This window comes from Crinia signifera, chromosome 7 (genome assembly GCF_055691185.1).
Source record: "Crinia signifera chromosome 7, ASM5569118v1, whole genome shotgun sequence".
In the NCBI taxonomy this organism is placed as follows: Eukaryota; Metazoa; Chordata; class Amphibia; order Anura; family Myobatrachidae; genus Crinia; species Crinia signifera.
In genome coordinates this window covers 166,709,950-166,726,113 of record NC_139223.1, presented here as the reverse complement: position 1 = coordinate 166,726,113, position 16,164 = coordinate 166,709,950, and the positions used below count along the sequence as shown (strand labels likewise).

At 43.6% G+C, this 16,164-nt stretch overlaps 1 protein-coding gene across 9 annotated transcripts in view; it reads left to right on the top strand.

The window, feature by feature from the left end:
• TRPM2 (transient receptor potential cation channel subfamily M member 2) overlaps positions 1-16,164 on the top strand; it is a 100,657-nt gene that overhangs the window by 52,779 nt on the left and 31,714 nt on the right. For 7 of the 9 annotated variants that reach the window (XR_014450840.1, XM_083154239.1, XM_083154237.1 and 4 more), the window contains 12 exons: positions 2,402-2,463; positions 3,684-3,884; positions 4,167-4,269; positions 4,385-4,506; positions 4,665-5,015; positions 5,200-5,337; positions 8,181-8,310; positions 9,207-9,352; positions 11,461-11,573; positions 12,961-13,071; positions 13,497-13,734; positions 13,872-13,990. Coding sequence is in view for 8 of the 9 variants with exons in the window: in XM_083154239.1 (XP_083010365.1) it covers positions 2,402-2,463; positions 3,684-3,884; positions 4,167-4,269; positions 4,385-4,506; positions 4,665-5,015; positions 5,200-5,337; positions 8,181-8,310; positions 9,207-9,352; positions 11,461-11,573; positions 12,961-13,071; positions 13,497-13,734; positions 13,872-13,990 (1,834 nt within the window). In the remaining variant the exon portion in view is untranslated. Of the gene's footprint in view, positions 1-1,654; positions 2,218-2,401; positions 2,464-3,683; positions 3,885-4,166; positions 4,270-4,384; positions 4,507-4,664; positions 5,016-5,199; positions 5,338-8,180; positions 8,311-9,206; positions 9,353-11,460; positions 11,574-12,960; positions 13,072-13,496; positions 13,735-13,871; positions 13,991-16,164 lie in introns of those variants that run through there. The other 2 variants (XM_083154244.1, XM_083154245.1) reach the window with 2 other exon arrangements.

The following is a 16,164-nucleotide window of genomic DNA, read 5'->3' as shown; positions in this document are numbered from 1 at the left end:
CACCTGGTATGGACAGGGGCGGATCCAGGATAAAATGACAGGGGGGGCACCATGATAAAAAAGGGTTTGGGTGGGGGAGGGGCCGTGTTAGTGGTGCCAGTGTACATGCTAAGAGAGCGTCAGGAGAGGGTGGGAATGGAATTAAAAATAGGCCCTGGCATTTAAAGTACGCAGGCCCACCATGGCGACAAAAGTGAAGGATGTAGTTGTGCGCGCTCCGGAAAAGGGTGTATGGCCACTCAACAGGGGGCGTGTCAACGCCATATACAACTTCTACACATTATGCAACAAAATACTAGACCCCATTATACTTGCCCCTTACACATAATGCCACATGGATTGAGCCAAAATTCAAATAATGCCACATGGATTGTGTCAAAATTCACATAATGCCACACGGATTGAGCCAAAATTCCCATAATGCCACATGGATTGAGCCAAAATTCACATAATGCCACACAGATTGAGACAAAATTTACATAATGCCACATGGATTGAGCCAGAATTCACATAATGCCACACAGATTAAGCCAAAATTCACAATACACTTCATAAAAAGGGACATTGTCCACCAAAGGCTCGCATTAAACATTTACATCATAATGTCCATTACACGTTAAGTTACACGCCATTATGTCCATTATGTGTTATGCCAAACACCATAATGCCTATTAAAAATGATGCTACATAAGTGCTGCTTCTCTACATGCTCATTGCCAGAGGTTCCATGCTTGTTGCCATGTGGGATTACATGCTCATTGCCAAGGGGGAATATATGCCCGTGGTAAATCGGGGACAGCCGCCGCCAGGCAGAAGTGATAGCCACTGACAGTGGCAGAGCCTGGCTGTATTCAGAGCACTGCAGGTCCCGGCTATTTGAAATAATACCCCTTTCACACCAGAAAATGCATTCCCAGGTTGGCCCCTTTTACACCAGCCTAGTCCCTGCATTTTCTGGTGTGAGGGGGAGAGAAAACTACCCCTCCCCCCTTTAGCTAGTTATCTCATTTAACCGGCTATGACTTCGGAACCAACTGACCCATTTAACTGAGACAAGTATTATATTGAAGAACTTTTGAGTGGGCTTTGAATGATTTTGGTCCAGTGAAACTGGAACTTTTGGTAATCTGCTCTCAAAGAAAATGAACAGCCATGAAATTACATTTCAAAAATAAAAAAAATCGTTTTACATGCAATATCTCTGGAACCGATTGACCGATTTGGACCAGCCTGATATCATATTGAAGGTCCAGCGATTTGGACAAGCTTCTGTGATGCCAGGGCGGGAACTGGCAGCCGTCGGAACCGGGTGGGGGTCGGAATTAACGGGTCCCATATTATCCTATGGGGAAAAAACGTTACAGGTTTGCCAGGCGATATCTCCAGTTCCCGGGGGGCTAGAGACACGGGACTGTGCTCGTTGGAAAGCCCTGGTCCTCAGCTACAAAATAAGTGACAGGGGGGCACGTGCCCGGGTGCCCCCCCCTGAATCCGCCACTGGGTATGGATGATACCTAATATCTTCCCATTTTTTTAGATACCAGTGGTGACTCCAGATGTGAGGCTGCTGTGCAGTCCAAAATCCAAATATGGGAACCACAGCAACTACCACCACTAATCAGATATCACTGGCCGGCAGTTGGTGTGGCTCCCATATTTGAATTTTGGATTGAACTGCAGATACCACTGGTTGAAACACAAAGTAGCAAAGTTCACCAAAGATTCTTGTGGGGCCACTCCTAAATACTCTGTCTTTATTGTAGTCAATCCTTCCTGTCCTGAATCAAGTCCAATGGAGCAATTGTCCACATCAGCATATACAACATCCAAGGAGACTTTATTCAACACTTACACCTTCACAATCCTCTGACCACTACCCAATCCAGGGCAACCTCACCACAGGGATATCTCTGTCCGCTGGCCAAAGTAAATACACAACTTGCAGCTGAAGAACTGGGATCTAGGTTCAGTCAGGGTCTATCAATATAATAGATCCACCCAAGTCCTCATGCTCCCACTGCTCCTGATTTCTCACCCAGACCTTCTTCAGGTCTAGCTTCACATTTGTGGTCTTGCCCTTCACCTTGCTGAAGATCAATACACTTTTAGAGCTTACACCTCTGCTTTTGGTGCCCAGGGTCACACCTCTCCTCTAATTGCAGGGGTGAGTCCATTGGCAGGAGGCTACAAGGACAGCCCTGTTTAGGGCCACAAAAGGTACTTACGGTTCCTAGCGAAAGCTATCTGCACTGGTACTAGCAGATTATGAGCAGCGTCATGGGCCTTGCAGTCTCGCATGTCTGTATCTTATATGAGAATTTGGGGTGCAATACACCTTTTCATTACTCATAGCACTTGCAGACTATTTTCGTTGAATACATTTTTTGTTATCTCATTTTAGGAGTTGCCATCAAGATTCCGATAGTCTGTGTTGTGTTAGAGGGAGGCCCGGGGACGCTGGACGTAAGTTTTTCTATACAGTGCATATCATTTCTACACAAAACAAGCAAATAATCAACATGCACATGAAAAAGTTACCATGCATTTGTCACAATTTTTTTTTAGCTGACTTGTTCGACTACTAGTGAGAACAGGGAGTCCCACAAAAAAGAATACTCTGTGTCAACCTCTTTTTAGGTTGAAAGTTTCCATGTTGACCTTTTGTCAGTGTTGAATTGTGTAGACCTTTTCACTGTCGACCAATAGTGGTCGAACTATTGACTATCGATCTAATTCATGTCTATTTTTCAATCCACACCCAAATCTGATATACAGTATGACTTACCTGGACTTTGGGGTTATCCCTACCTCCTGTGTTCCCTGATGTCATTGTGGCTCATGGTTTCTGCAGGCAGCATGTTGCTTACCCATGTGTTGTGCAGTAATGCCAGTCTTGGAGTCTTGGAGGCCTTTGGTAAATGCTCAAGTGGAGCCTCCTTTTGGAGATCCATAAACTCTCAGACAGATTTGAAGCTGCAGCTGTGTAGGTACCAATGATACCAAAAAGGGAACCAGCAGATGAGAATGGGATATTTCCTGAATGCTGATAAAAAGGAACTCCCTGTGGATAGACATGCCAATGGGTACCCATGATGCAAGTACCAACATCTACAGATTCCGATGACAGAGGAGTCTGTTAATCCCGTCCCTGCAAATCTCAGGTCATTTCTCCAACAAAAAACCCTGAGTCCTTATGCATGTGCCATTGGCTATCCCTCTGCTAATATTTACCACCATTCAGGGGATCAGTGATCTGTTGAACTCCTCTGTGACCTGATAGTTATCTTTTCTGTGTTGGGATTGTCAGTGCATTTTAGTTTTCAGCTGAGGATCTAATGATTGGGTCACAAAGCAGCACTGCAATCAGCTGACTGGGACACAGGATCTCATTGGACAACCAATCTTTCAAAGGAAGTCATTTGATAATGGCTGATCACAGAAGTGTACTCCGAGCTCTGCTTTACATATCAGTATGGAGGAAGAGCAGTTGGAGATTAGGGGGTATGCTTTCTTAATGCTATCTTCAGATGGCGTTATTATCAAAAGGCTCCCCTAGTAGAATTATTTTTCAGTTTCTCTCAGTAAATCTGGAACATATCACATTTCCTATTATAAGTATCATTTTGGACTGGCAATGGGATCTTAATGGTGTTGTAACGTGTTGTCCCCTTTGTTCTGACCAGACTATCTACAATGCTGTCAGCAACAACACTCCTTGTGTCATTGTGGAAGGTTCCGGTAGAGTGGCCGATGTCATCGCCCAGATTTCACAAGTCCCCGTTTCAAAAATGTCAATCTCGTTTGTCCAGGAAAAACTGCACTCTCTTTTCCATGACACTTTTGATACCTTTACAGAGCACCAGATTGTTGACTGGACCAAAAAGGTACAATAATAAACACGTTGAATAAATAAAAAGCATAACGTTGTGTGTGTTAAAATAAAGTATTACATGGTCTATTGTACTAAGGCTGGGAGAGAAATAAAGTAGGCAGAGATAAAGTACCATCCAATCAGCTAATAACTACCATGTAATAGTTTAGAAATGACAGTTAAGAGCTGGTTGGTTGGTACTTTACCCCTGTCCACTTTATCTCTCTGAATTGCTTAGAACATCTGCCCCTATGTATCTTACTTTAATCTTCTAACATCCATTGTTTGTTTCCAGATCCAGGACATCATGAGGCACAGTCAGTTACTTACCATCTTCCAAGAGGACAAGGATGACCAACACGACATTGATGTAGCCATCCTTCAGGCTTTACTTAAGGGTAAGCAGACAACCGTTAAGCTTTGCAGAGTATGCTGGTGCGATAAAGCTCATTTTAGTTCTGTTTAGATATATGCAGGTATTTGATTGGCAGATTGCTCATATATTCTCTGCAGCTTCACTGACACATGATCAGCAGGGGCGTGAGAACTGGGACCACCAGTTAAAGTTGGCCGTGGCTTGGAACAGGGTGGACATTGCCAGAAGTGAGATTTTTACGGATGATCATCAGTGGAAGGTGGGCAAAACAGTTCAATCAAATCAGAGTATTCCGTTATTCTGTGATGTGATTTATTTCAGACAAACTCCCTTACACTCTTCTTATTTTGCTTTTGTTATGCATGTAGCTCTAAGATTACATTGACTACTTATTATCCAAATGATGTACTTTCGCAGCCCACAGATCTTCATCCGGTGATGACCGCAGCATTAATCGGCAATAAACCTGCCTTTGTGAAGCTCTTTCTTGAACACGGTGTCCGTTTGGAAGAATATGCCACCCAAGAAACTATAATAAACCTTTACAACAATCTAGATCCATCCTGTCTGTTTTATAGCAAACTTGCAAAAGTGTTTGAGGATGAAAGATTTAGACTAGAATTCCTTAAGATGTCAAAACTGCGTCTTCACCACGTTTCACATGTCCTGAGGGAGCTCCTGGGGGATTTCACAAAACCACTTTATCCAAAGCCCAAAAGTGTAGAACGACCTCAAATATCTATTGCGGTTCCTCACATCAAAATAAATGTAAGTGCATACTCACTTGTTATGTCCCTGTATGTTTATATCTCAAGTTCTCTTTCATTTAGAATATTTGTTAAGCACTATAGAGCAACATTTTTGTATTGGTGTTAAACTGCGTAAACCCTATAGCAAATGTGTTGTATTTGGCTGTACACTGTTGTTTCTCTTCTTGACAATATCTATACAGGTACAGAGAGTCACTTTCCGGTCTTTTCACAAAAGATCTCAGGGAACCTCATTGTGCACAATGGATCCAATCAGGGACCTTCTTATATGGGCCATTGTTCAAAACCGGAAAGAACTTGCTGACATAATGTGGGTACAGGTGAGAACAAAACAGATACAGTTAGACTTTATTGAACCTGTATACTTGAAGTTTAGCAATAGTTCCTATGCTGGGTTGGGTATGAAATCCCAATGTTGACCTTAATGATGGTCACAATAGTATTCTTACCCTAACCCAACCAACTCACGGCCAAGCCCTAACCATTCTCTTCTGCAGCCTAACCCTAACCAACCCTTTTGGCAGCCTATCTTTAACTGCTACCACCCCGACACCCTAAATCTATCCATAATACTCACCATCGGAATCCAACGGGATTCCAGTGCTGGTATTGTGGCTATCAGGTAGGTAAGTGTCAGCATCCTGACTACATCAGACATAAGTGACACCAGATGTCATAGCCTATCCTTCCACATATGTGTAAGCAGGGGCGAATAGGTAACTAAAAGTGGTTCAGGAAAAATTTCAGGAAGTGGCCTCACTTGGTCAGTACGATATCAAATGTAGATGGAAGCCATTGGTTTCAATATGCTTTACAATCTAGTGGTCTCCAGACCTTTAAGCTGCTGTGACAAACCATAAGCCTCCATATTTCAAATAATACCTCACTCCCCCCACTGAGACTGAACACAGACCCCAAAACTTCCATCAGGCATACACAAAACTTATTACCATCAAATATCACAAATATCCCCACCCCTCCCCATTGGAGTCCAGAAACACTCCAGACATGGTTACACCCCCATATAGCATCCACTCTTGTCCCTTAGACAGATATCACAGTGGATATAGATAAGTGCTCGCCTTAAATGAGCATTCGCAGTGTCAGGTACTATGCTCTGTGACCTGGCAAAGGTTGCTTGTGTGGGAGACAAGAGGGCGGAGCCAATACTGACGGGTGAACTCACAGATTAATTGGCCTATTGGGATTCTGCCTTGTGATGTCTATGGCTATCTGCCCCTGCCTTTAAGGTGAGTTGTCTCCAAAGTATCAAACTTTTTATACTTTCAAGATAGTGGAACCTAGAAAACCAGGAGGTTCAGTATCTTCCTGTTTAAGTCACCAGAATCTATTTTGACATTGCGATAAACTGTGACGGAGCATTCAGATTTTTGAGGCCAGGAGAGCCATATTGTGCATATTGGTCCTTTAGGGAGGCTTCATTCCCTAACCAAGATGGCCACTTCTGTATTTCTATGCATGCAGGATGCCATTGTATTACTGTGTTAGACTGCCGCAGTTGGACATGGGGAAGTGGATGAAAGGTCTACAATGTCTAGGTAGACACTCAATAGGTCAACACAAACAAGGTTGACCTGGTGAAAAGGTCAACATGAAAAATGGTACTCAAGACATGCAAAAGTGGAAATAAAAAAATGTCTGCAATCCAATCCTCCTATTGGTTGTGGTCAATAATAATCTTTTGATAATTTTTGGTAACTTGCTTATACACGGGTAGTGTTTTTGTACATCAAAACGGCACATATCGAGAAAGCAAAGTTCTATAAACGGTTCAAAGTGGAATAGTAACAGAATAGAGGAATCGGATAGAGTACACACTGCCAGATTACCCATGCGATCCCAACTGGGATATCCGGTGCATAAAAATTACATCTGTGCCCACATGGAACATGAATTTCATTAATTAAGAAGAACATTCTGGAAAAGGTAGAGACACTAGATTGCACTCACAGACTCATTATACGCTATATCCCTAATAAGAATAAACAAATACATACTCAGAGCAGGCATCAATTTTAAGTTAATTGTTCAATGTTATCTATGTGGCATATATTTCACTCCAACGGTTTTTAATTGATGCAATTAAACGTTAGATTTTATTGGAAGTTCTTTCTTTAGTGCGACAATCATTTTCTTCTTTTTTACTTCTTCACTATATCCCCATCCTGAACTAACTGTAATCAACACTGCAATTGCAATTGGGGATCTAAATATCAATTGAAATAAGCAGAAGTTTCCCCATTCCCCTAACCCCTTTTTTTAGAGTACGTACAGAATCAGCTAGTGATACCTAGGAGGTGCTTCTGGTTGACTAGCTAAGCAGCGAAATATCAAAGTTTATTAAACCATCTGTGGCCAGCCACCAGATGTGAGAATGCCCCCCCCCCCCCCCCCCCCCGCCACGCTCTGGACATCCCCGCTGTTTTGTGAATGGATGTTTTGCATACAAATACCTTTGCAGGGTAGCGTATGAGGCAAAAAAAAAAATCCCTGCTTGACTAACCTATATTTGCACCATCCAGGTACGAGAATGGGGTGAGTGGCTGACGTACTGTGATGTCACCTGCCCGCCCCCGAAAGGCAGCTGCCCACCTGCGTTCGCATGAGGACTCACAGCATTTTCCCGGGTGCACGCAGCATTTTTGTGGGTACGCCCAGGAAACACTGGCCATCTGCATGAGAACGCCCACCTGCCTCCATCCCGCCCCCTGCCCCCCTGTGCGAACGCCTCTGTGACTATGCAAGTCACCCAATGCGTCTGCACAGCAGCCCTGCACATGCGAATATGCACATGCGCAAAGCGTAAACATCGGTCCCCTAGTGCAGTGGTTCTCAAGCTCTGTCCTCAAGGACCCCAACAGTGCATGTTTTCCAGGTCACCCGGCAGGTGCACTCATTATTCACTGATACATTTTGAAAGATCACAGGTGGAGCTAATTATTTCACCTGTGATTCTGTGTGGAGACCTGGAAAATGTGCCATATTGGGGGTCCTTGAATGTTGAATAATGTCACAAAACCTCAGTTATTTCCCAATAATGGATGTTTTTGTTATTGTTAATGTTAGGAACATATTTTAAATGATTCATTTATAATATACAGGATTTATTTTGAAATGCTGCTTTGTGCTCCACTGTCCCCAGTGCCATGACTGCATAGCAGCCGCCCTCGCATGCAGTAAGATTCTGAAGGAGCTCTCAAAAGAGGAGGAAGATACGGACACATCGGAGGATATGTTGTCATTGGCGGAAGACTATGAACAGAAAGCCATTGGTATGTGGTCGATTTTAAGTGATATCCAGTATTCGATGAAACCATAACAAAGTGAGTGTAATGCTGCCCATACACTCGTGAAATATTACATGTAATCATTTGATTTCAACCGCATCTGTTTGATAAATCGAATGATTGGATGCACATTTTGTGTACCATGCGACAGGATGCGTTGGCGCGCCGGTCAAATCTTGCGTCTCATGATTTATGTTTTGCACATAATATTTATCGACTTGTATGGGCGGTCGAATGTTGTTTCAATTTTTCTAAATGCGACTTTCGATTCCTGAAAATTTCTGGTCACTTCCTGGCCACTCCTCTTCCACCCACTGTACACATGACTGGAGAGGAGGCTGGAAGCACGCTGCTGGGCTCCCAAACTGCAGAGAAAAATGAGATGTACAGCCCTCTAAATACATTTTTCAAGATCTGATCGATAATCTGGTGTGTTTTTTGCAGCATTCGATCATACGATCCCGTCCCATTTTTTTATCGCAAGGGGCATTCGATAAATGCAGGCGGGGGATGGCGGTAGATTCACTAGCCGCCATCCCCGGACAACAGAGCTCCCCCCGAGATGCCGCCTCCTTGATGCCGGTCCCCAACACGTTCGCCCACCTCCCCGCTCCCGCCCCCCTAACCCTGCCCGTCTCCCTGAAGAGAAGACAGGCAGGTTTCCCGTCCCCCGATGATCGGAAACTGGGACGCGCGTCCCAGTCAGATATAGCGTCCGCTCGCCAGTGGGGGTGGTCTGGCGAGCCCTGGCGCTGGATGAGCGGTGCTACATCTGTAATTACCTCCATCTTGCATCAGTGTTTGTTTTTCAATAGGCAGGCGCATGTGCACGACTTCCCCGGACAGCGGCGATTAACAGATTTGTTTCTCCGGCAATACAGGTATTTTCACCGAGAGTTACAGGAAAGATGAAGAACGAGCTCTGAAGCTTCTCATACGAGTTTCTGAAGCTTGGGGACAAGCCACCTGCCTGAAACTGGCTCTTGAGGCTAAAGATATGAAGTTTGTATCTCACGGAGGTGTCCAGGTTCGTTCTACATGCCGGAGTTCTGCGGAGAATATAGAGCTTGTGTGTTACATACTCAGCACACGTGAGGGGTATCAGTGTGTTAGATATTAATACTGTATTAAATACAGTACCCAGTGTATAAAAAGACCAATGTGTACATTATGTCCATCGTCATTGCTAGGTTCTTTTACTGCTCCCGAACACTCCTGCATTTGTTCCTATGGTGGAACCCAAAGAAGGTTGACGGTGCAAAGATTGACATGACATTCGTCAACACATACTGTGTCCAAATTTTTGCGATGAGGGTCAGATTTGGAGAGGTTAAAATGTGTGGGGGCCGACCATTCAGCCTGACATTCTTTGAACCATTAATCACATCAGAATGGTCCCCAACTCTGCCCCCATTCACTCTATGTCCCCCAGCCTGCTCCTCCTTCACTGTATGAATGCCATTTACTGTATGTCCCCCACTCTGCCCCCATTGACTGTATGTCTCCCTGCCTGTCCCCTCACCCCTTGTGCGAGCCATAGGATGGAGAGGCAAAGCAAGCACTGCAAGGACAGGAGACAGATGCTTGGGCTCCCGCTGCCGCCCTCCTCCGCTCTACATGTTACGGGAGCAAGCTTCTGCAAGCACACTGCTGTCCCTGTGATTGCAGAGCAGGGTGATATACATAGTAGCAGCAGGGGTTGGATGCATACTCAACTGAAAGACACCAAATACATCTAACTGTGGTGGGCAGCACCTCCTCACTGCTACATTAAAGGTGGGGACCCACGCACGCCAGGTCCCTACCTTTAGTGTTCTGTGCTATGGATCCCGCATCTGATGCTCTGCCTGCTTCAGGCTGGAGGCAGCGGGCCGCTTGAAGTGACAGCACAGGCCGCAATTGGCCCCCGGGCCGGACTTTGGGCATGCCTGCTGTAGATCATCCACACATTGTGGTTTAAATAAAAAACTACTTTTTTAAATTCACTATCCACATGGACTACCATAAGGAATAGTGACCTCACTCAAAGCGGTTCACCTGATGGTGTTTAGACATTACTAACCATACAAGATTTGTTGTAAAAAAACTTGTTTCAACCTTTGTACGTCAACCCTTTAACCCAGTCACCTTTTGTACCTGTTGACTTCAAACTCTGTCTACCTTTTAGATGTTGACCTTTTGTTTCTGTTGATCTAATGCATGTAAACTATACGCTGTCGACATACTGAATGTCTACCTAAACACTGTGGATGGTGTAGTTAGGCGTTACTGTAGCTCACCCCTCCGGCGGCCTCAGTATATAATGGCTCCCAAACAGACGCATTGATCTAAAAAGCCCTGCATGATCTTAATGCTTAAAGACACCCGGAGGTGGCAATGGGGCATGTCATTATCATATGCCATTATCAGATGGTGCTATCTGTAATTAGACAAGCAATGAAGAGCTCAGATTGGCCAAACACGCTTCACCTGCAGAGCTGATGGCGGCATTATCAAGTGAAGCACACGATTCCGATGGAGAATTCTCTGGTTTCTCCACAGACTTGAGAACAATAGTGACATCTTTTTTTGATGATAACTCATCTTTGCTTGATAAATTTGCCCCTATGTTTCCATATTTAACAGCATTCATGTGGTAATTATTGATGTAATGGGGGAAATTTACTAAAGGAAATTTGTAAAAAAAAAATAGGTGTATTTGTATCCAGAAATACACTTATTTTTGACATTTACTATCCCGAAAATATGGCTATTCGTATTCGTATTGATGTGCTATCAATACAAATTGCCGTATTTTCGGGATAGTAAATGTCAAAAATAATGGTATTTCTGGATACAAATACACCTATTTTTTTACAAATTTCCTTTAGTAAATTTCCCCCAATATGTCATCAAAGCCACAAAGGTCACAGTGATGGTGGCAGGTACAGTACTAATGTTTGTCATCACTGGGCCCTATATTTCAGATTTGCCCCAGTAACTACTATAAGTTATGTCTCTTGAGTGCTTACTTTCCATTTACAGTGCTACATAAGATGTTGGTGTGATATAAATATGATATTAACCATAATGCCAATAATTATAATAATGTCACTGGGGAGCACAAGACTTTAGCGGAGATTTATCTGTTCACAGGCATTCCTCACAAAAGTCTGGTTTGGAGAGTTGAGTGTGGACAACGAATTATGGAGGGTGATTCTTTGTATGCTCTTCTGTCCTCTTCTTTATACCCGTCTATTGACGTTCAGGTAAGTGTCTTTCAAAGCATGTACATATATACATGTAGTTTATGAATCTGATAGTTCTAGATTGGGGGAAAAAAATAATTGATGAATTGGTGAATCTATTGATGAATTGGTTAATCTATAGATTAATTATTGGACTGGTCAGCCAAGGCCAGATTAAGGGCCACATCAGCATCAGAATTTATTGCTGCCAAGTGTATCCATGATGCACAAGGAATTAGTTTTCATTACCACAACTCCATAATATACAGATGGGGCTCAGGACATCTTTTCAGGGCTAACGCCAGCCCCGCCATCCCACCAGGGGGCGCGTGCGCATGAGACGCTTGCGCACCTCCTGGCAACGGAGCCTGCCTCCGGTCCCCGCCACCTTCCCCGCCGTTGCCGCCGCAGGTACCCCTCACCGCCCTGAGCGCCCCCTAACCCTGCCCGTCTCCCGGAAGCGGAGACAGGCAGGGACACGTAGTCCCTGCCGAGAGACGCAGCCCCTGCCGAGAGACTGGGACACGCATGCGAGATGCACGCGCGTCCCAGTTCAGTGTAGCCCCTGTCCGCCGGCGCTCACCAGCGGGGAGGGTCTGGTGAGCCCCAGCCAAGGATGGCAGGGGCTACATCTGTACCACATACATTACAGCCAAGAATAAAAACATAACAATAGATAATCATAGCAGCATAAAAACAATAAAAAACAAATACTGTACCAGCATAACACATACAATCAGGTATGGATTCCCCGGTTCTCCCGGTGCTTCCTGCCTTTAACTAAACCAGAGCAGAATTTGGTTGGTCAACTGAATGTGGAAAGTAGCTATTCCTATGATGGTAGTTTTTGTGATCAGTGATCTAAACATTGAGTACCCCCAACAGTGCACATTTTCCAGGTCTCCTGACAGAATCGCAAGTGAAATTATTAGTTCCACCTGTGATCTTTTAAAATGTGTCAGCGAATAATGAGTGCACCTGTGCTCCTGCCGGGTGACCTGGAGAACGTGCACTGTTGGGGGTACTTGAGGATCGAGGTTTAGAACCACTGATCTAAACCATCTACTGGACGGTAACAACTGGAACCGCTCATGGGCTGGGTGGACATGATCATTAGTGATCCTCTCTACCTGCTTCCTCATTGGCCCGGGACTGAAAATGTTCTAGGCTCTATTATTAGGAAAAGAGGAGGTGTGTCCTCTGCTGCGTGGGTGTGGTCAGTACCATATGGGTGTGTACAGCCCCTACACTATTAGCACCAATGTCTCCTTAAAGGGCAATTGTACTAAACCTTGGAGAGATATAAAAAGCTAGGCAATCCTAACTGCTACAGCCTGTGCCTCAAAAATGTCATGAGCTGATTGGTTGGTAGTTTATCTTTCTTTCTTTAACTTTCCTTTTAACTCAGAAAAGATGAGGAAGTTGTGCAAAACCAAGTTATGAGGAAAGAGCACAACGCAGAGATGGGTGCTGTGGAAGATGCTCCGGTGGACACCCTGAGAAACAGACTGACAGCAAGGTGAGCAGTTATATACTTCCTGTAACCACCCAAAAATGTTACAGCCTTTATACATTATAACATGTATATTACCACCCAGGGTAGTGGTCACTGCTGCAGGATAGAGAAGCACCACACCCCAAACCGCTGCCTGATTCCACTAAAGATTCCACAAAACAAAAAGTACAATCACATATGTGGCGTATGTGATTTCCTCACATACAGTATAAGAATATCTAACACTACACCGACAGACCTGCCGGTGGTCTCAAAACTGTGACAGTTATTTGCAACCATCCACATAGTCGGGTTTTTTTTAAATTTCACCCCTAAGGGGGGAAAAGGGGGAAAATGTTTCGCCCAGCACATCTCTATCCTGCTGAAACCTGGCACACCAGCTGTTTCTGTATGAATACATTTAAATTTGATGTTGTTTTTTCTTTTAGGCCTCCAACAAGCGTTCCTACTGTGCCTAAGCCTAACCAATGCATGACCTTCTCTGAGCGTTTCCAGGCTTTCTTCATGGCGCCAGTCGTCATCTTTCACCTAAATATCTTATTGTACTTCGGATTCCTCTTTCTATTTGCGTATGTGCTGATGACCGATTTCCAGCCCGTGCCATCCTGGAGGGAGCACGTCATCTACTTCTGGCTCTTCTCGCTGGTCTGTGAAGAAATACGACAGGTAGGACCACAGGGGACATAAATATCGGTTTTCTGACACATCAAATGTTTTTGTGGAATTATCCATGACTTATGACTTGAGCTTGCATACTCTTGTGCAGTTATGTTCATTGGTGCACATGTGTTTTGCCTTTCCAGTTGATCTCTGACCCTGATGGCTTTGGGATTTTGAAGCAAGCCTCATTGTACATCAATGACTTCTGGAATAAGCTTGATGTCTGCGCCATTCTGATCTTCATCAGTGGTTTGGTTTGCAGGTTGTATTAAAATATTCTGCTTTACATTCGTTATATGCCTAGGCCCCTTCCCTTCAGACACTGCCCCTACATATATGACAGAGCATAGCATGTCATATACTGTCCATGTGTACATTGCAGGATGTTCCTGGGAGAAAGAGGGAAGCCAACACTAAGCTCTTCTTAGAGGTCATAAATGTCAGATAATATTTGTTAAAGGGGTTTTCAACTTTTTGGTACTTCATTGGGGTGTACTTAATACCCCCCCTTGTAGAAAACATGGACTCTTGTTGCGTACCACCCAACAATGGAAAATGGTAATTTGGGGTCTGGGGGTGATTTAGCGCCTGATGGTAATTTAAGGGTCTGATAGTAATTTGTGGTCTGGTGGTAATTTGGGGTCTGGTGGTAATTTGGGGTCTGGTGGTAATTTGGGGTCTGATGGTAATTTGGGGTCTGGTGGTAATTTGGGGTCTGATGGTAATTTTGAGTCTGGTGGTAATTTGGTGGCTAATAGTAATTTAGGGGCTCATAGTAATTTAGGAGGTGGGAGTGTCTACAGGCAGATTACATCATAATAGCATTCTGCATTTATATCAAACACCAGTTTTAAGCTATTTTCGTTGAAACACTTTCACACCGACAGTAAATCTGGATGAGCATCCTGAATGAGTTCCCTGAAATCAGGACTGTAATTTTGAATTTGGGAAAGTTGTATACAGTAGAGCCCACAGCCACAGGGTTACCTACAACCGGGAGCTGGGCCACACTCTTTATTCCCAGGGAGCAGCGGTACCTCATAGTGCCGGGTGATCCTGCCTGTACCATCTTTTCCAATTTACCAGATAAGAGGCGCTTCTGTTTTGCTGTGCTGAATACAGATCATTTCAGCCCATTGATTAACAGAATAAAATTGTTTTAAATCTCATTTTAATCCCCTGTTGCATATCTGAAAATTCTCCTTCCTCCATCTGATGGACACCACAATTTAATGATCACTGTTTGAATAAGGTATATGTGAACTGGTTATTACCGGTTGAGTATCCCTTATCCAGACTATTCTGAAAACTATACTTCTCAAAAGGAATTTTTTTTTTTTTGCTAAACACCTATTGGTTACATCTGCAACTGGCACTACTGGGGAAATAACATGTAACTGGCACTAAATATGTGCAAGGACATGATTGATTGGCATTTAAAATCAGTATCTGAGATTGTACAGAAACTTTGTTCCATGTTTTAAACCTGGGAACAAATATATATATATATATATATATATATATATATATATATATATATATATATATATATCTGTGTGTATTCATGTGTTTGTTGGGTTTGTACAACATAAATGCAAGATACCTGTACCTCAAGATACATCATTCAAATATAAAAATATTCCAAAATACAGAGTAATCAATTATCCAAAATTATTTTGGTCCCGAGCATTTGGATAAGGGATACTCAACCTGTACTTTGGTGCTAGCAGGAGTTTTGCAGGTAAAGTACCAGGTTCGGGTTAGTGGTTACTATTGTAACATAGGGGGTTATTTTGGTTAACTCTTTCTGACAAGCTCCTTCTTAGATGGACAAAACCATGTGCACTGCAGGTGGGGCAGATGTTACTTGTGCAAAGAGAATTAGATTTGGGTGGGGTTTTACTTCAAAGTGAGATCTATATTGCAGTGTAAAAATAAAGCTGTCAGTATTTTCCCTGCACAGAAACAAAATAACTCACCCAAATCTAATTCTCTCTGCACATTTTACATCTGCCCCCCTACAGTGCACATGGTTTTGTCCATCTAACAAGGAATTTATCAGAAAGAGTGAACCAAAATAACCCCCATAGTAACATAGTTGGTGAGGTATTGTCTTACAATTCATCTCTAAATTAAATAATAGCGCAATGTGTTCCTATATAATAAAGGGCTAACGCCGCTCCTCACCTATATGGGGGGAAATTCAAGTGCTGTGCATGCCGGCAGACACTAGATGGCACCAACAGGGCCATTCAAGTATTGTTATGTTGATGCTATGTTGATGGGGAATTAGGTATATTATAACATTTATATAGTATATGTTAAGTTTGTTGACACCTTACAGTTGCCATCCAGGATGTCAACAATGACAGATTGGAACTGATTCAGATGCAGGCACAACTTCCACTAAGGCACCATTGCGATTCTGATGCATGT